General features: G+C 40.9%; 1 protein-coding gene across 2 annotated transcripts in view; it reads right to left on the bottom strand.

Moving 5' to 3' along the window:
- Window positions 1-1,094: 1,094 nt before the first annotated feature.
- Window positions 1,095-21,312, bottom strand: part of DOCK1 (dedicator of cytokinesis 1) — a 272,410-nt gene continuing 252,192 nt past the window's right edge. For both annotated transcript variants that reach the window (XM_042817852.1, XM_042817851.1), the window contains exons 49-52: window positions 20,334-20,532; window positions 14,866-15,019; window positions 10,294-10,439; window positions 1,095-1,819 (exon numbers count right to left, since the gene is read on the bottom strand). In XM_042817852.1, coding sequence (XP_042673786.1) covers window positions 1,724-1,819; window positions 10,294-10,439; window positions 14,866-15,019; window positions 20,334-20,532 — 595 coding nt within the window. In that variant the 3' untranslated portion in view covers window positions 1,095-1,723. The remainder of the gene's footprint in view (window positions 1,820-10,293; window positions 10,440-14,865; window positions 15,020-20,333; window positions 20,533-21,312) is intronic.

Consider the following 21,312-nt stretch of genomic DNA (forward strand, 5'->3'; position numbering starts at 1 on the left):
AAAACTCACCAGCATCCCAACAGTCTTCAGCACAGTAACAATATCAGAATTTAAACTGATTTTCAATTAAACTAATGACTTACAGAGTTAATATTGTAGTACATTGTTGATCAACAGAAAGAATCCTTTTCAGCTTGTTTCTCTTGAAAGGAGGTTATACCAGTCCCAAAAGAAGTAGGGAAGTGTAGGACAATCTGTAGCAGTTAATTCTGATAGCTCTCTCATTGCAAGCGAAGCGTTTGATTGACCCAAAGTTCCATGATGTTTACAAGCAAAATTATAAGCACATAATTAACTATTTGAGCCACTCTTTATGAAAGGACAACCATTCTGCCTTTACAACATTACTGTTTTGCTGCTGTGTAAAGCATGCTTCTGCCTGTTAACCTACAAAAAAAAGCAGAAGTCAGCACTTATAGCAGCCCTGCACTGAGCACAATACTGAAATTCTGCAGGAAGAAGGGAAAACACCAAGGAAATGTATTCAGTTTCTTAAGACAAATTTTTAAAATAGTATTTTATTTTTTTGAGTCAGTGGTATATTTAAAAACAATCTACCATAAGAGTATAAAGATTGCAGATAGTAAAAAACAGAAGTGTGATGACAATAAAAAACGCTACAGTATAGTTAGTTTCCTTCCTCCCTCCCAACGCCCCTCCCCATCACTGTCCAATATTTTTCAGAGGCCAATAATTGGAAAAAAATTAGCTTTTTTTTTTTTTTTTTTTTTTTTTTTTAACACTTTCAGCAATTAAGAAATTAAAAATATGTAAGGCATTTCTTGTAGGTACATTAATTCATTATCACATGAAAAGCAGGCAGCATAAAAATTAAACATTCTAAAAACCATCGTATATACACATTCTGTACAGAATGATGGCACAAAGTGATTCCACCCAGTTCACCCTAATCCACATGAAATATTACACATTCAAATGAAAAAGAAAGCTTTTCTCATCCTTGTACTGAGGTCTAGAATGACCACAAATCTACCTGTGTGCTTTGTTTCTTTTCCTATATGCTCGTGCCCACCCATGGCTAAGAGGCTGTCCTGGTTTACCAGCTGATGATGCAAAGAACAGCCAACTGAATGAAAATGTAAACGACTGGTTTGAAAAAGGCCATCAGCTCTCAGCTTATTCATGACACGGCAGAAATGAAGACGTATGACACAAATAAGCTGTGTCTGATTGCAGGGCCTGGAGATAACTGTTATTTGGGGAAATCCTACTGCAGCTTCTCATTATCACAAAGCCTAATCCAACGTGCATTAAATTCACTGTGAATATTGCCATTGATTCCTATATACACTGAGATTAAGTACAAAATACTCAGTTCGTTTAAAACTCCACAGCTACCTAAATGCCTTAGTTACAAAATATTCAGCTCCTACCTTAATCTCCACAGCTACCTGCGTGCCTGAAGTTATGCGGAATAAGAACGAGGGAGGTTGAGGGAGAGGGTGCTGTCAGTTGGTGAATGCCTCCCGGGCTCAAGTAGAAATGCAGATTCCTTTCAAGTTATGGGAGGAAATATCCCCAGAAAGGGGGTTAATGTAGTGGTGCTTCCAAAACACTGCCAGAAGCAGATTCTTACCGAGTTAGAGTCATTGCACTAAACGTTAGATACTGCGTGCCTGAACGAGGTAAACATTATATACTTTAAAATACTTAGGGAAGTGAATTGTTACAGCTTTTTCTTTGGAAAAGAAGGCTTCTTTCTTCACTGGACAATCCCCGAGTCAACAGATGTTTGCTTCCGAGTTGTCTTTGGAGGTGGAGGTGGGGGGGTCTTGCTGGGCAGCGGAGGAGGCAGGTGCTGGAAGAAACCGATTTTGAACAGACCATGTTATCAACCAGTGCATTTTGGAGACGTGCCTTGGTTCATATAAAACTGAGCTCTAAAACTGTTCATATGTTAACATATGTAAAATCCATAACCCTGTGATTTGTGAAAACTTCTCAGAACTTGCTGCTATGAATACTGAATGTGTTTGGCCATTAGCTTAAAATCTACCTTTTACTTTTGACAGTGAAAAATCTCTCAAGGGTTCATGATTAATTAGCTTGGTATTTCAGGAAAAATCTCTTGAAAGCATTGCACAAGTTTATAAATCCCCACTTAATATCATGATAGAATATTGATTTCTTGGTCTGTGTTGATTGTCCTCGACCCCTATGCACCACAGAGCTTTAAAGTTATGGCGAACAAACAGCTTAATGATTTCTCCATTATTTTTGTATTTTGCACACTTAGAATCCAAATCATTCTTAAAAACATCTCACTTAAACTGATAAGGAATTTGCAGTTTGCTATTATAGCATCATATTTTAAATGTTCAAAATAGAAAACCAGACTGTTGAGTATTTAAAATCACTTCATACATTATACAACAGAACAGGAACACCCTCAGTACGACTCGCCAGCTAACCAAATAATAAAAGAAATCTTGATGGAAACTGAGACTGTTTTCATAAACTTCTGTTATATACATGACAAGAAAAAATCTGTTTCAGAAGCAGCTTGAGAACATTGCAATTTGTTCACAGACTTTCACACATCTATTTCAACTTCATTTAATGGGCAAAATAGTTGGCAATATCCAACTCACTGTAAGAAACTGGAATACCAGCAATGGATAAAACATATCAAAGTGCATAAGAAACAGACTTGTTTATAGGATCATAGAATGGCTGGGGTTGGAAGGGACCTCAAGGATCATCAAGCTCCAACCCCTGCTGCAGGCAGGGTCATCAACTTCCATATCTAATATTAGACCCAGGGCCCCATCCAACCTGGCCTTGAACACCTCCAGGGATGGATGGGGCATCACAGCCTCTCTGGGCAGTTGTTCCAGCACCTCACCACTCTCATAGCAAAGAACTTCCTCCTGATATCCAACCTCAATCTTCCCTCCTTCAACTTAAAACCATTTCCCCTTGCCCTGCCATTATCTACCCTTATAAAGAGTTGACTCAATTCCTTCAGAAGATATCCACAGCTGCTATCCCAAAAGCAGACTGGTTCTGGGTGATACCAGGACATCTCTCTTTTCTCTGTAGTGAGGCAGAACAAATACAGAGAGTCTCACAATGCCCCTGCCATGCACTGACTGTGAGTCGTCACAAAAGTGCAAGAGTGGATGGAAAGGAGTATCTTCAAGGTAAAAGAATGCCCTCTTCGAAATCATCTTATAAGAAGCATGAAGTTACAAATCTAGAGCCACTGCCAGATAGGCACAGGTTAAATAGAAAGAGAAGCTTGCATACTGGCAGCCAAGACGACTGCACTTTTGTAGGAATATTTTTTTCTATCCTAATTGAAAGGAAATGTTTTCCAGTATTTTCTTGCAGGCAAACAGGGATCACAAACTGCTGCAGGGCAATTGTGCCCAAACTCTTTCCTTCCACATCGCCACCACCCAAAAGAGCAGCATGGAGCACATCAGGGTGCAGGAACACAACACAGCAGTGTGCAGACCATCTTTTTCTCCATTTCCGGGACCTCTACAGCGGTGGCACAGCCAACTCAACAAGGTGCACACTCTCACCTTCATCCCTGGATAGAAAATGCTTGTTTATCAGCATGGAGAGCAATCCGTTTCCATCTGCTACAGGATCATGACCAAGAGCAAGGAGCTCTCTGCATGTCACCTGCTACCTGGAACGTTGCATTTGCTGTCCCAAAGGACAAAAACATCCAAAGAGACTGCTTGCTTTGGGCTTTGCCTCCCTGCTGATCAAAGGAAACTTCCTCACTCAACAAAGACAGGAATTAATCTATTTGGCCACAAAGACTTTTGTATTCACAGCCCAGTTGAAGTTTACACTCTCTCTTTTGAAGAAACAACCAGATTATTAAAAGCAGAGTTGAGCCTCCAAAGGGCACTGTGCAGTGCAGGAAAGCCCTGCTGAGTGAGGGTTTTGACGAGCAGACTCAAAGACATACATAAGTTACTTCTGCCTTGCAGTGAGGAGTGGGCACAGAGCTCCCTGAGATAGAAAAGCAAGTAAACAGACTAACGTGAAGATCAAACCAAATAAGAGCATTATTTCAATTATTTCAGTAAAAGAAATACTGAACTTTTTTTTTTTTCTTTTCTTTGAAGGCATAATTCTGCTGCTGGTTTCACCATGGTGAGACCATGAAATATTTCCTCTACCTGGCCAAATATTCTTCTTGCTCTGGTACGTTAAGTTAACTTCTGAATTCCAGCTGAGACACCCTTTTTGAGTCTGACTGCTTATGCTATTTAACCTCACACATGTAACTGAGATCTGTGCATCTCAAAGGCCTTAAAGAAGTGCTCTGTTGGAACCGTGCATCCAGGCACTGGTTGTGGGCAAGCTGCATGACAATACTGATGGTCTGCGAAACATCAGCATGCAACATGCAAGAGCTCCCTGCAGAGAAGACAGTAATTTCAGAACCAAATAAACCAGATGCCCCTCTAAAATATATTACAAAACATAAAAATATCCTCAGCCCTCTTTTTTACTTCCTTATTTATCACCAGAAAGAACTAACTTTGCTGATAGCATCATTTGTGAAAATCCATTTTGAATTTAACTAAGAGTATATTGGCAATAATTCTCAATTCAATTAGATCACAGGCATTTCTCAAACAAATGAGTTCTTCTTATTGATCACAGAACAATCAAATTATCCCTGAAAACTTGCTTCTGAAGAATATATACAAAGCAAATACAATGAGAGTAAGCTAAATATATATGCTATAAATAACAAGCACAAAGTCTACAAAAGCTCAGATTCTGCAAGCAAATTAGGCAGAAAGAAATAACAGAGATAGGTAGATAATTATTATAATTGAATTTACAATTTCCATTAGAAAGTAGGATAAATTTAGCACATGTTCATTTATATTATAAGCTACCAAGGAATATATTAAGTAGGACATGTAATGCTCATCAGGGCAACGTTTTGAGAAATTAGCACGACAAAACTTGCCAGGGTGGAATTGGTACACTCCAAGTGCCAATAGATGCTTTCTTTTACCCACTGCAGCCATAAATATCAGCACATTTTCCCTCTACCATGAATGCAGAACTCAGAAAGCCATTATTTGCCTCGTGAAGTTCATTGTGCCACATTCCCACCTAGAAACCTTGAGATACAAAATGAAGTTTCCCTTGATTTCACATTTAATTAAGAACTGCTGTGCAGAGCTCACGTTCATACTTCAGTTGTTAATTGTGAACCCTCCCCTTCCTAAAACATGCCTTTACTTTCTGACAGAGACTGCTAGCTCACGTTCAAACCTATTTCGGTCAGACTCCTTAGCTCACGTGTACCTCAGGGGAAACAGAAACCTTATGTAAAAGGCACATCTGCAACACAGAAACAAGCTGTTCCCAATGCTGAATCGCTCCCATTCGCTTGCTTTTTCTTCCAGTTACAGGGAAAGATTGGGCTTAAAAACATTTGTCTCCGTTCTCCGACAGAAACCGAGAGCATTACACTACATGTCCTGAATGCCATAAGAATCAATTAGGAAGATGAAAATATGCATATATATATTATACTGTGAAAAAGCAAAGAAAGATATACGAATGTGTCTTTTTCTTTCTTTTTAATCAGAAAATATTGTTATAAAACCAATAAAGAAGATTTGAGTCCCACGGACAGTCCTTGCAGTGCTGTCAGAGAAGTTGCCTCCTGCCTAACACTTCTGCTTTGAAATCAAATGGCCATCACTACTGATGAGCTATGAAAAGCAACCGAAGACACTTCTACTTCGAAGGAATAAAAGACCTAATTGTGCCATAAGCACAAACAAGATGTAAATAGGCAACAGGGGGCTGTGCAAACACTTTCAAATACTGATTTCCAAACAGTTCCTTCAAGCTGACATCGCTGCATACAGCATGGAGCTGAGCCACCTGACAGCAGCAACGTGCTTATTTAACATCTGCAATGGGAAGTAACACAGTGTAAGCTCTTGCAGGAATGACACTCCCATTCTAAAAGAAAGAGTAATAATGTGCTAGCTGAGAGAGAATCAACATTAACTCCGCTAATTTAAACTGAATTATAGACAGTTTAAGTTAATTGACTGTTTGACTCTGAGAGCAAACTTCTGTAGAAAATACCACAGGTAACAACGTAAAATGGCTGTTGACACTCTGCTGTCATATTTCATCTTTTGCTGTTTCATTTGACCTTGAATCACTGCCGTAACCCACCTGTGATGGAGAACGCAATTCACAGAATCATAGAATGGCTTGGTTTGAAAAAGACCACAGTGCTCATCTGGTTACAGCCCCCTGCTGTGTGCAGGGTTGCCAACCACCAGACCAGGCTGCCCAGAGCCACATCCAGCCTGGCCTTGAAAGCATCCAGGAGTCCCTCTGCAGACGGAGGCCCTGGCACCTGCTGAGCATCCCTTCCTTGGTGCACATCACTCACAGCAGGCTACATGGAACTGAAGCAGCCATGTGGGCTCCTCATGCTGCTTTGTTTGGCAGGACCCTGCAAGGACCCCCCTGCTGTGGACATGGGGCTCTGTGCCCCTGGTGTTAAAGCACAGGGAACACAATCCATACTCTGTGAAACTACAACTGTGTGTGTGGGGTCTGTTGGTACTGCAGACCACGCCAGGTGATTTTGAAAAGCATTGTTTATTCATTCTAGTCCTTACACAGAAAGACCTCAAGAGTTATGAGCAATACTCCCAGAATTAGGTTCGGGATCCAGACTGAAACAATATATCTTAGTGAAGGCCTGGGCCCTGGGAGAGCTGTAAAGCAATGCACTGCCTATTGGCCAGCGTAAAACTGCAGCTTGATCCCAGGTAATGCTGATGGCAGAGACGTGGCCACCGCTGAACCAAAATCAAGGGTGCTGCTTAGGGACACATCACAGGCTCCATGCCTCCAGGCAGACAGCAGAACAACACATTTTTCATTCAAAATCCTGTAACAAGCAGTGGCACTGCATTGATTTTGAGACTTATTACAAAGTGACTCCTGCCTTGGCAAGAGCTTAACCCATCACACTCCAGCCTATCCCACAGGAGGATGGGCACGAAATGGTCCTCATCTCCAGCAGCCAAAAGTAACCATCAGATGGCAAGTCAAAACTGACTTTTTCTTCTTTTGTGAGTGCCTAAGATTATCTTGTAAGAAAAATAACTTTTGGGTATCCTTGGGTATAGTCTGATATACTTCTATGCATCATCTTCTATCCACCACAATCTGACAGCGACAGAACAAGTGAGAATGGCCTTAAACTAAAAGAGGAGAGACTTCAGTTAAATGTTAGGGATAAACTCTTCACTCAGAAGGCAGTGAGGCCCTGGAACAGGCTGCCTAGAGTAGTGTGGGTGCCCCATCCCTACAGGAGCTCAAGGCCAGGCTGGATGGATGGGCAGCCTGATGTAGCTGTTGGGACTCACTCTGCGAGTCCGTGATTCATTCTATGACTCTGTGATCACAGAATGAGAGAATGGCTTGGGTTGGCAGGGACCTTAACAATCACCCAGGGTCTCACACTAGAGCAAGTCACCCAAAGCTCCATCCAGACTGACCTTCAGCTCTGACGAGGACAGAGAATCCCGTGCTTCCATAGACAGCCCATCCCAGTGCCTTACCACCCTCATAGTAAAGAATTTATTCCTAAGATCAATTCTAAATCTCAATCATGGAAAGGCTTTGGTCCCAGTGTCTGTAACTTTCACTCTTTCCAACTTCTCCAAAGCAGAATGCGAGCAGCTGCCCTCCTACTGCGCTGGGTCCAATTCCTGGCCCACCTTTAACCAGCATTGGGATTCCCAGGTGAGACTTGAGTTGCCCTGCAGTCTGCACCAGCCCCTGCTGCCCTGAGCAATCAAGCAAGAGGGAAGCATTTAGGAAAGAAAGAGAGGACCTCTCAGAAACCTGATGGCAACCTCCTGAGATTCACATCAATGAAGAAATGGTTACAAATGGTGAAGCATCTGCTTCCGAACTGCCTGATGCCCTCACAGTTTCAGCTGGTTTTCCAGCCTCAGCCTTTTGTCCACACTGTGCTTAGTGCTGTCACTGTCAGCCCCACTCAGCCTCTTTGGGTTCCCTCTGCACGCACCATTGCGACCCTCCTCACCACATCCTCCATCTACTGCTGGGCTGATGGAGGTCGTCCTGTCAAACCACCAGCTGATGCTCAGTATGTGTTACAGCTGCTATTACAAATGGAAGAGCTGCTCTGTCTATTTTCTTTGAGTTTCCCTTTTTGCTGTGAATACTAAGTAGGCAGTTGATTTATATGCAAGGGTATGGATGAACCCATAAAGAAGGAGAAGTGCCTAGAGGAATCCCTTGATGTAATAATAATCCTTGCAGGAGTTGCAGGCTTCTTTTTTATGTTCCCATGTATTATTAAGAACATTTTTAGCAGAACAAATCATACAGTGCAAGAAAATGTATATAAGGGTATCATAGTTAACAATGAATAAGAGGACAATCTGATAATTATAATTAGATGATTACTGGGATAAAAGACTTAAATAGACTAAGCTAAGAGTAGACCCCAAATAATCTAAGATTACAATCTCAGGCATTAAGTGACACTCTTGCCTGAAGTTTCAAGTACTGATGCATTTATCAATGCACATTTCAGTTCACTAAAGTGCTTTTTTTTTTTGTTTCTCCTAATGGACTGCAAGGCATCTATGGCAAACCACGTAATAATTTCTTATGCAAAGAAAGAAATCCAATTCAAATGCTGCTGATATAATCTTATCTACCACTTTTTTTTTTGTTTGTTCTTTTTTTTTCACTTATTTTTCTTCACTGATAAAAATGAGTCTAGTTTTAAAGATCATCAGTTCATTGGGCAGAGAATCATAACGTTATGGAGAATGCAGTTATTTGAAACACAAGGCATTGAGAACTGCCCAGTGGGATTTAATCACAGCAGCTATAAGAATTTACTCCTCTGGTCTTTCAAGTCCAGCACTGCTTGTTTTCTTCATGTTCTTCACAGTTTCTGCCCTATAAGCTTGATGAAATAAACGTGCAGAGTAAAACAGAGGTAGAAACTTCTTCTAAAATTAATTCTAGCACTATTACCTGTGCCTTTGTGACAAATGTGCTTTAGATTCATTTTCCAGACTTCGAAACTCTGTGTGAGCAGCACAACAGAACAGCATCTGCCAACAGTACTGCAAATATCTACCATTTCTTCACTGCACAAAAACCCTCCAAATAGCCTTGCAAGAAAAGGAAAAGAACCCAGACACTGGGATTTTATTTCCCACACATATTTTATCATCTCACTGCATCATCTTTCCGATTGAGAACTGAACTTAAGTTTACAACCCTGAGCTACTACCATGACCTGAAACCTACATTTGTATATCCCACAAAACATATGTGTCTCAAAATGTGTACTCCAAAACTCATAAAGGAAGAAGTTGAACCAATCTGAAAGCTTATCTGAATTTCTTAAGTTTCTTCATGAAGATTGATTCCTCAGACAAAAATTCTGTACATTCCATAATTTTCCACTTAGAGGTCTGTACCCAGGTTAAGCAATAGCTGGACCCTGATAGAGAAGCCAGTGAAATGGGCAAGAGGGAGAGCTTGGCATTATGCAAGAGAAGACAGAAATAGAGGGATAACACTGCTTACATTCCTGATGTCACTTCTATGCTTGTTTTTTCCCCATTTAGCCTGAAAATACTAAATTCCTGCTAGTACACAGAGTTTTAAACATGGAAAAAGCCAGACTTGTGTACTGTGATGCACTGTGACACTTTCTGTTACACAGAAAAGAGACTGGATTATTTCTAAAAGCTTCCAGGATGCAGGAAAACTACGTTGAAAAAGCATATTTTGTTCAGAAAGGTGGGAACCACATTCATGATGAAGAACGTTTCTGAGCTCTTTCCTCAAAGGGAGAGTGCATGTTTGCCTCTAGGAAACAAGTGGCAATTGAATGCTGACAAAACACAACTCCAAAAGGGAAAGACGTCAGGTACATATTTTATTTCCATCTCTGAGACAGGATTGAAAGGCTATAAAAACTAATATGCTGCTGAGACTATATTCTGTCAGTTTAAGCTCCCTTACCAACATATCTAAGGACATTTTGCTGAATCTTCTCTAGCAGAATGAACCAAACCTTGCTTCAAATCAGCCCCAATGAGCAACACTGCTCCTTCCTACTCCAGCTGTTTGCAGCTGCAGAAACCTTTGGCTCTGCTGATGTCTATTCACGGAGTTACACTTTGTGAGCTGTAACAAGTAACAAAGCAAAGAGAATGGCAGAAAATCATTGTCTCTGTGACTCACCCTTTGATGAGCAGGGGGGGATGTTGTTGGACTGATCAAGTCTTGACTTTCCATGAGATTCCCATAGTCGGCCATGCTTCCTTTGAGAGGCAGAGGAGGAGGGATGTCGGCCAGGTCAGCACCAGACATGCCGTTCAGCTCCAGATCTGCAAAAATCACCATTTGGTTAACTTCTCAATAACTGTGCAGACTCCAAAGATCCCAACTATGCCTATTCTTATAGCACTGATAAAAGGAAAATGATGTTTTGGATGTTCTGTCCCTGGAGACTCTCGAGGCAAGGCTGAATCAGGCCCTGGGCAGTCTGATTTAGCTCTGGTGGCCCTGTTCATTGCAGGGAGTTGGACTAGGTGGCCTTTCAAGGTCTCTTCCAGCTCTATGGACTCTTGGATGGAGCCTTGGGCATCCTGGTCCAGTATTAAGTGTGGAGGTTGGTGGCCCTGCATGTGGCAGGGAGGTTGGAGATTCATGATCCTTGAGGTCCCTTCCAACCCTGGCCATTCTGTGATTCTGTGATAATGCTGCACAGGCAACATCTTCCTCTGCTCTTTGTTGCCTCTACAATTATCTTCAGTTCATGAAATGAGGGATTTCAAATGTGAAAAGAACAAGTGAACCAAGTGCCCTATGAGGGGGATGTATGCAGCGTGGAGTCAGGTTGGGCTAATTTTTAGGGTACACTCAAAATACTTAAACAATTCCCTCTTTTTAACAAAAAATGACAACACATTTCCATTCAGATGTCACACCAAAATATACATAACTTGGCAAATATAACTTTCTCAGCTGTAAGCTCTGCACTTACACATTTTATTTGAATTAACAACAGAAGTTTGGTAAGCGCAGTGAAAGAATAATTGAGCTAAGCTTTATTTACTTTCCAACAGTAAAATAAAAGCTTCTTGTTAACAAAATGCACAAATGAAAGCCTGTAATTAACTACATCTCTCTCAAAAAAATTCGAACTCCAGGTAACTATAATAAATGAGCAGTCATTAGTTGCTGAGTAAATAAACGCACGCAAGAAAAGGCACAGAACATTTATTAGTACTGTTTGCTGGGTAGAAAATTCCCTTTTCTTAGCAGATAAATCCTAGCAGGTACGTGCTGCTGTAAAGGGGAACAGCCTGAGGGATGATAAAGTTTATTGAAGCCTGAGTGATACATATGTTCCTGTGTAGAAATCCACCCATGGTGTATTCCAGGGTAACTCAGTCATTTGAACGCAGGCAAAACCCACTGCGAGCTCAGAGAGATAAGAAACTTTATTTATTTTTTGGTCAATTAGGGCGAGCTTTTTCATTTGAGGGATGAAGAAAGTATTATTCTTATTTTACTGGAATGATTTGTAAAACCATTGGAGGACGGTGGTATTCAGATATTTTTATCGCAAGATTTCTATCCATACCTTGTAAGAAGTGCCCTCTTATTATTCTCTAACACGGCTTCTCACCAAGACAATTTAACAGTAAGGCTGTATTGATTTGTCACGGAAAACTGTGATTTTTACCCTTCCTTTCACTCAGACTTTCACTACATCAGGAACAAGAATATTTTCCATCCTGGGACTTCAAACTTTTAGAGGTTTCTCCTACATCAGGCTGAACAGTGGCGTTCATCCTACATTTCTCATCTCTTTTTCCACTGCTTCTGTTTCTCATCCTTCTTTTCCTACACAGCTGATTTCTCCACTCCTCAGCCATTCCAGTATTAATAATACTTCCTTTTATACACATCCACCAGACTCTACTTTGACTAGCTCACATCACCAGAACAGAACTGCATGACAACACAGCCTATTTCTATCGACATGTTGATGCTGCCAATGAACTTTCCCAATCACTTTGCATGCACTTCCCAGCCACGCTGTGTGTCAGCTCACAGACTTTTAAGGACATACACCTCACAGAAAAAAAGGCTCCTTGACTGTGCTATGTCTCATCTACAGCCCCACATGTATGTACATATGTACATATGTACTTCTTCGTGCTTTTTTCCCCCCATGCCTTTTAGGATAGCACTGGGAGATGTTTCAAAAATGGCATTTTCTTTAGAGTTGTAACTTTACCAGAACCTCAGATTCTGGTTCACAGAGGGAATCTTTCCTTGGGCATGTACTGTAAACAAGTCATGTTTCTAGTCTCCCTGGGAGAAGACTTGAACATCACCATAACCACATGCTGCTACTCATAGACATACATCAGAAATCCACTCCTTCCATTCTGTTAGTAGCCAGATTTAACTGCTCTAAATACTTCATCTTAAAATCTCACACGATGCTACGGTGTCTGCTAACTTCATCTCTAGCAATGCATGAAGACTAATGGGTGCTACCAAGAGGATGTAAAACTAATTTTGTTAGGTGCTCAATCAACCCTTTCCTTCACAGGGCGAAATACTCTTCCAGATCTTATCCATTTGGAAGACCCATGGAAAGACAAGTGAGCAATGCTTTCATAAGCTGCAGAGGAAATAACACTTTTTACTTGGGTAGGTAGTGATAAGACAAGGGGAGATGGTTTTAAGCTCAAGGAGAGTTTAGATTGGATATCAGGGGGAAATTCTTTACTATGAGAGTGGTGAGGTGCTGGAACAGCTGTCCAGAGAGGCTGTGTATGTCCCATCTCTGGAGGTGTTCAAGGCCAGGTTGGATGAAGCCCTGGGCAACCCGGTCTAGTGCCAGATCTAGAGCTGGTGGCCCTGCCGGTGGCAGGGGACATGGAACTTGATGACACTTGGTGTCCCTTCCAACCCAAGCCATTCTATGATTCTATGATCCTATGAAAATAAAAATAGCCTGAGGAGCTAACTTCTCACACAGTTTAATGAAATCCAGCAGTCACCTAGCCTACTGCAGAAAAAAAGCACTGAACACAAACATCACTAATTTTCACTGTTAAGCTTTAAGAGGTCTATTTGCTCAAAACCTGTTAATTCTCCTTCTACAACTTCTTACCCATCCTTTCTGTTTTGCTCTCATCATTCAAGGCGTTTCATCGGACCGCTAAGGTCTGAATATGTATTCTTTACTGGACAATTGCCCCTGAGAATCTCTTTGAGCTGGCAGGAGATCAGCTGCATGACTTCTTTTCATCTTAACCTAATGACCAAATTTTACACTCCATTCTCCTAAACTGCCTGCTAACAAGCAAGCAATATTACTTAGCAACCTATTAACTGCTTTTAGCCAATTTGTACACCCAAGTAACTTTTTTATCCTGGGAATTCCACAGAATTTCATTGCTGTAACTCCTCAGGCAGCTATGGACAAGTCTCATGTACTTAGCAGTAACTAAACTTATTTTATGTAATGCATCTAAAACTCATGTAAATAGATGCAAACATTCTCAAACACACACAAAAGTTTCAGATACTGTTTTAAAGAAAGAGATTAAGTTGGCTTAAATAAGTTATGTATAAAAAGAAATGATCTCATCCCAAGAATTATTATTTTTTTTTGCAGGAATGTATGTACTTTAATTGTCTGCATTTTCAGTTTTTAGTTTGCCAATAGCTTTATAGTTTTCAGCTATCAATGACAGAAAGAAAGGAGAACTATGCAAACAGCTGCTTGGGGTGTTTGGCTAAGCAAAGGTTGCACGGATTTCCATTTGCTTATTCCTCTTTCACAATATCTTTGTAACCAACAGTTTCAAATCATTTAGAGGGCAGTTCTGTTGCTATAGGTGTGTGGAACAGACACATTCCCCGCTCACAGGACATCCATCTGCAATTGGCAACAAGAACTTTCCAAAACATTTCTTATTTAAGAGAAAAGGATTTAAGTGTCAGAAAAGCAAGTAAGACAAAATAATCTTCATCGAGTAAGAATCTTTTTCTTCTTTTCATCTATTCTCCTCTTTGCTAACATTTAGCCTGCTGCACTGGGATTCGGGTACGCATACCAAAAAGATAATTCATTTTTCACAGGCCAGCAAAAGAAAACTCTGAGACTCAGTTTTTGGAGAACAACACTACGAAAGAAATATGTGTTACATTACACTCAGATTTGCCACAGGGTTTCCTGAGTGTGGAGGCTAACGTATGATCTTTTACAGAAAACCTAAGTGATAGATGTCAATGTCAAACAAAACCCAAACCAAACATTAGAAAAGACCTTTATTTCATTTGGCTTCCACTCACTAAATAGTAAATAAATGCTCCATAAAGGTACAATTATATCAGAAGGCTATTTTTCTGATTTTAATGCTATAAAATATCAAAAATCCGATACAGAATTGAGTTCAACACTGATTTCTGACAATTACTAAATACACAAGTGATTTTTAATCATTATTTGAAAGTGAAAAGAAACATTATCAATGCAATCATTTTTCTTTCATAAAATGCTTAAATAACTTTTGTTGGCAGCGAATGCAAGGAACAAGAGGGTAAGAGCTAAGCTGTCCTTGCTCCTGCCTGCTACGTTCCATGGTGATGGCAGAAAGAGTAACTGGAAGAACTCAGCCGCAGGTGCGATGCTCAATGTGATGCTCAGGAAACGCAATTCCCTAAGGGCAGTTACTGTGCAAGAAAATACTCCAGGAAAATAAAATTTAATGAAAGACTTACTGGACTGTATGCTGAAAGACAGTTTTGTCCGTGGAGTTATGGGAGGTGGTGTCACTTGGGAGCTGCAAGGCGAAGGGGAGACGGAGAAACGCCTTTCGCTTGACATGACGTTGAGGACCTGGCTTTTTGGTCTCTGTGGTCTCAGTGGGCTGATCTGCAGAGGGACAAAAAATGAAAACCCCAGTAGTTTCACTGCAGCACAGCACACATACAGGCACGCACTTGCCAGTAACACCAGAGCTCATCAGCATTAGGCAGAAAGGAACACACAGCGTTACTGAGCAGCAGGCTGTGATAGCTGCATTCGGTCACTGCTTCCTACACAGTAACACAGCAATGGAAACATGCAATATTTCTGATTTAATGCAGTATTTTAGAGCTCCAAATGCTCTTCCCATCTCCCCAGGTATCACAATGAGGCTCAATGCATGCCCCTTCCTGGAGCCTGGTATATCTTTCTGAAGTAAAGATCCAACTCTCAGTATACTTGCTTGACATGTTACAGGTAAGTAAGCCTCCATACTGACACACATGATCATTCACAATCTCTTCTTTCTCCTCACATGGCTCTACTTTCCATTAAAACCTCTCTCCCTAATAGTTTGCATGCACAGATTCTCCTGAAGAAGACATCATCCATCCAGAAGCAGACTATTTACTGTGCAGGTTTGTGGTTATATTTAATTCCCTGTAATATCCCTATTATTTCATTTCACAAACCATTTACATTTTCCCATCAGAAGCCCTAAAACGATACTTGTAGCCTTATCTCCTATTTTTATTACAGTGATTTCTTTTAATCCTGAGCTCTACTCTTTCCTACCCATCCACTGGCCCAGTATTTTCAGTAATCACAGTGAGGAGAGGAACACTTTTCAGGAGACCACAGAAAATGAAGCAGAAGCTTGAAGTTAAGGTGGGAAGTATGGCCAACCAAGTATGGTGCAGCATTAAGGCAAAATGGAAACTGCAGGCAGAAACTCTTTCTTTTTGAATGATTTTGTCATTCTGCCCATGACAACAGTGAAGAAGAAGAACACTGCAGTACTTCTTTCTGTTTTCAGAAAACAAACCCTAGAAGGGCTAGCACAAAAGGCTGTCACTAGAACCCTTCTGAGAGAAGTGAGCAGAAACATGCAACTTTTATCATGAAGACCTCAGATCGACCTTTCAGAAGTTTCCTGATACTAAAATTCAACTCCCAAAGAATCCAAAGGTTTCTTTCAAGATCTTTTCAAGCATATTTTTAGCAGAATGAATAAGCATGGTAATTGCTTTCTCAGAAGTATAAAATTACAGAAAAGCAACTAAGAAAAATGTACTAGCTACTCAGGAAACCTGCAATACAAGCATCAAGAAAAATAAAATAAAATACAGCAAAACACAAAATCAAATTTATGTCTATGGTGAGGTGCTGCAACAGATGCCCAGAGAGGCTGTGATGCCCCGTCCATCCCTGGAGGTGTTCAAGGCCAGGTTGGATGGGGCCCTGGGCAGCCTGGGCTGCTATGAAACGTGGAGGTTGGTGGCCCTGCATGTGGTGAGAGGTTGGAGCTTCATGATCCTTCCAACCCAAGCCATTCTGTGATTCTATGATACTTCTCTAAAATAAATTTTAACGTGTACGTGACTGACCAGCTTGGCTCTCCAAGGTTCACAGTTCCACTAGGCAACACGAACTCATTGGAGACAACTAATCCATAATGAACCCATTGCTATTTCTTTCTTTTCTTTTTTTTTCCCTTCAGTCTAACAAAAGCAAGATCAATGGTGAGCAATGTTAGATGTCACTAAATCAATAAAGGTATAGGCCATTATTCTGATTACAAACATAAGCTTTCAAGTGGTCTGTTAAATACCTGACTTCAGTGTTATATTTGCTATCAGCCCGCAGAATCAAAGAACTAACAAAGAGAATTTATGTTAAAGAAGTTCATGTGATACTTAAAAGAAGATATAAATCTCTAGAAAACTATAAAGACAGTACTGATGATCTTCACATACCAAAGGCGTTTAATTTATCTTCTGATAAGATCAGAGTACTACAAGATCTCTGTAATTAGGGCTTGGGTTTTGATCAGTCAAAAAATTCATTCCAAGTACAGAGAATTTGAAAAAAAAGTATTTAAGCCACATGACTAGACAAAACGGCTCCAAATGCTGCTTTTTTAAGTACGAGCTCGATGAGGTAATTCTGCACAGTTGTATAATCTTCTTATGCTCTTCCTTGAAGATTCATTTAACTGCAAAAAAAATAGTTCCTACATAAGAAGGTCCACCGCAGTGATAGGAATACTCATGGCATCAGACAGCTCCATGCTGAAGAGAGCAGCTGATTGTTTTGATGAATTCCACATCCAAATCCACGACAGGTTCTCACTTATTCTGCTTCAGCTGTGTCAGTACTGAGTGCAGTTTTCCAGGTGGATATGCATCCTTCAGCATCACCCCGAGCTATCTTACATCACCCATCACTTGATGATGGCAATGTTGGGTGACACGTGGGAAGAGCCCTGCTGAACTCAGCACACGGGGTGACTGCTGAGCCTCCTCCTCTGCTGCAGGAGAAATAAGGGTTTTGTGTGAGTTGGTGCTGAGAAATCCAGCTGGCTGGAATTCTTCTCCCCAAGTGCAAGGGAACTTGCACAAAGCACAGCTCATTGAAGTACAACAATGGAAAATGTGAGGTCTTACACATAAAAGGTAATGATTTCCCCTCTATATTATTAATAGGGGACATCTCTCTCCTGAGTGCAATTTTAACAGCAGACAAATTTTATCTTTAAGCTACTTAACATTACCTTTCAAAAATTCCTGAAGACAGCAATGGGAATTGTCCAATCACTGTAACCTAATCTCAAAAGAGAGTTTCTTCTGTCTCCCACTCTAGAGAAAATGAGCCTCATTGACACCCATGAAAATTTGATGTGGTCATTTTGGAACCCTTCTCATCTGCAGATACTTAAAGAGTAATATGAACTCTGGTTCACATTAGTGGTCTGTGGATTTCAAGAAACTCAAAGTAACTGTGAGTAACTAATTATGGCATCTAATTTCCCTTCATCTTTATAACCAGGGGAAAACTGCATACAGTCATGCACTGAAAACTCTTGACTAGAGAAGGAGAGGAAAACTCATATTGGACTTTGCCCATTTTTTTTCCCTCAGATGACAAATTGGAGTGTGCCTAGAAGGGCTACCATGCTCCCCTTCCCAGTTTTTAAGATCTTCTCTGCCTCCAACAGATACTGGTCCAGGAACACTGCATTCCTTTCCTTTCATGATGCTGAAGTTTAGTGATTACAAAGGTCCTTGTAACATTTGCAACGTGGCCAATGAAGAGTTAAAATGAGTATGGATGCATACAGGAATATGAATTCTAAGAGGTAGGAGGGATGAGCTTCATTCACTGAAACTGGCAGTGAGTGGCAGTAGTTAGAAGATGTAAGAGGACAAGTGTCTGTGTGAAGCAAGGAGTCTTGCTCAGTGAGCCTTGTAAGACCCTTCCAACTCAGGATATTCTATGATCCTAAGTAAATGCATGTGCCCTTGGTGAACAGAGGCTGGTTACTTCCAGCCACCTTCTTGTCTTTCATGTGCTTGGAAATGGCTTCCAAGAGGGATGCTCTGTGGCAAGGGTCTGAGATTTTTTCAGAGATGACAGTGATCTTGCAGTGACATCAGCTGGCTTTTTCACCATCCTTGGATGCCTCCCATCTGGTCTCTTAGATCTGTGCACATCCAACTGAGCTGTTTCAAAATTAAACTTTCTTCTGTTGTGGCTTGAGATCTTCTCCCACAGCCTCTGCATGTCTGTTCAGGGATCTGGGGGGAGCAAGCGCTCTGCTGCTGCAATCACAGAATGGCTTGGGTTGGAAGGGACCTCAAGGATCATCAAGCTCCAACCTCCCTGCCACATGCAGGGCCACCAACCTCCTCATTTCATAGCAGCCCAGGCTGCCCAGGGCCCCATCCAACCTGGCCTTGAGCACCTCCAGGGATGGACGGGGCATCACAGCCTCTCTGGGCAGCTGTTCCAGCACCTCACCACTCTCATAGGAAAGAACTTCCTCCTGATATCCAACCTAAATCTTCCCTCCTTCAACTTAAAACCATTTCCCCTTGTCCTGCCATTATCTACCCTTGTAAAGAGCTGACTCCCCGCTAATGTCCAGGTTTAGTCAAAATATGCTTACATCCAATGTGCCTAGTATCTCCAGAGTAGAACTCATTGTGCCAAAAAGACTTATGGAAACTGATGCAAAATTTATTTGCTCTCTGAAAACAATACTTATCTGGCTGGCAATGGTAGCAGCAATACCCATTTAAACAAAAGGACTGATGCAGAATTTACAGAAGTCAATGGGAAAATTGTCACTGACTTCAAGGAGGTTTGGGTGAAAAGCCTATGGGATTCCAAGGGTTTTTATGAAGTTCTGCTAAGCTAGTAGAGTGCCTATGGCCATATCAAACAGAATCAGACTGTAATCTTCTACGATGTCAGGACACGTATCTGAGAGATGAGATCATCTCTGGATGAAAAAGAAAGAATAAACCCAGAAAATACAGGAGCTGACTGAGTTTATAAGCAACACTGAGCTACAAAAACCAAGCAAACAGACTCAGAGGATCCAGTATTCATGGGCAGCGAGAAAGTGTTCCCAAAGTCCAGTGTAAATAACAGAGCCCCCAACGAAAGACTCTGAGGAATCAGAAGTTGGCTCTACAATCCATGTGCAAGTCTTTAAAAGAGAGTAACATTCATTTCTCGAGGGCACATTTTAAACTATTGGCCTCCAAAGAGGTGTCCAGGCAGAGATCCGGAGGTTACGGGTAGTTCATGAAACCTCTGCTCCAGCTTAGAGCAGACTTGCTTTCCATTTCAGAACTGAAACTTCTGAAGTTACCTAAGCCTTCAGGACAGTTTCAGTGAATCAAATATACGCCAAGAAGAGAGGGCTTAAAAGAGATATGTCCTGTAGTTAATATACTTTACACAGCTACCGGTGGAACTGCTTACGATTTTCTGCTCAAAACAGCCTTTCAAGAGCACGAAATTCCATGCACAAAATGACCTTGTAACATTTCCACCAAACCATCTTGCAGTGGTTGGCTGAAATATGAGAAAACCCATCACAATCTGCTGGGAAACATAAATTCAAAAGGCTGCTAAGATGGTAGCATTATTTTACTTCAGACACACCTCCTTTCCTTTAACCAAACGATCATATGTAGCTTTTGGGAAGATTTTCATCAAGGACACCATGATTTTTTTTTACTCTGTAAATAAACTCTGTATGCTTGATTCATTATCAAATACATTAACCACACAGCACACTCCATTAGAGTTATTTTTTGTTTAAACATTAAAAACTAAATTAAAACTAGATTGCAAATATCAGCATTTTAACTTAAAACCAGAAAGAACACTGCTCAGTATTGGGCAAAGCATTATGTGTTAAAGTTACCGTTTCTGAGAGGATCACTGCTTCAGACTGCTGCAGAGAAATATCAGTAGACTTAAATTCTTTATCAAATATTTCCTGATGCTTGCTGTTTCTTTTCTCCTTCTTCTTTTCTTTCTTGTCTTTATCTAGGTCATCCTTGTCCAATTTATCTTGAGATCTGGAATGCATCTTCTTTGGCAGGAGGGGCTCAAGCACAAACCTAAGGAAAATTAGCAGCTTAGATCAATAAAACGCTCTTTACAAAAAGCCTCATTTTAATTTTCATAGTCCCAGCAGTCTCACTTTGGTTAAAGATGGTTCCCTAATCCAGTAAACCTCAGCTGAGAGAAAAGGTGTGGGCAGAAGGTCAGAACAATCAGAACCGCCTGCGTTTACAACGGACCGCAGAGCTGCTCCAGGACCAGTAACACCAATTTCCCTGCTCTGTGGTGTATCTCCTATTTCACAGGGACACAAACTCCTGAGTTCCTCTGTATGAGGTTTATATGAAAATGAGCTTCTAATTCAGCACAGCCATGGTATGCATGGTGGCACAGAGACCAGCACCGCGGAAGGAAGGGTGCAAAGACCACTCTCCCTACCCAAGCTCCTTGGGCAGCCTGCATGTTTACAAATAGCATCAAGGATTTATTTCACTTTTGCTTTTTTTTTAAAGCATTTAAATTTAAATTAAATATAAATTAAAAAAAAAAAAAAAAGTACAGATTTATTTAAAAGTAGGCAAGTCCTCAAATTCCTCCTAGGCATTTTGTTGTGGTTCTTATAGATATTTTTATTCCCTAGAAGAAGGTTAACATTTGAGACACTGTTTTGTAGTGATGTAGTGAGAACATGCACAACACAAAAAGCTTTCTAATGCCCGTAACTCATCCAAATTACAGTCTGTTTTCATGGAAGAGCAAAAAGCATCACACCATTCACTGCACTGAAGTATGAAATATAGAGGCATAATTACAGAAACAATAACCATTCCTGTCTG

The sequence above is a fragment of the Centrocercus urophasianus genome, unplaced genomic scaffold, assembly GCF_019232065.1.
Source record: "Centrocercus urophasianus isolate 14NV4802_14NV808 unplaced genomic scaffold, USGS_Curo_1.0 seq_17, whole genome shotgun sequence".
In the NCBI taxonomy this organism is placed as follows: domain Eukaryota; kingdom Metazoa; phylum Chordata; class Aves; order Galliformes; family Phasianidae; genus Centrocercus; species Centrocercus urophasianus.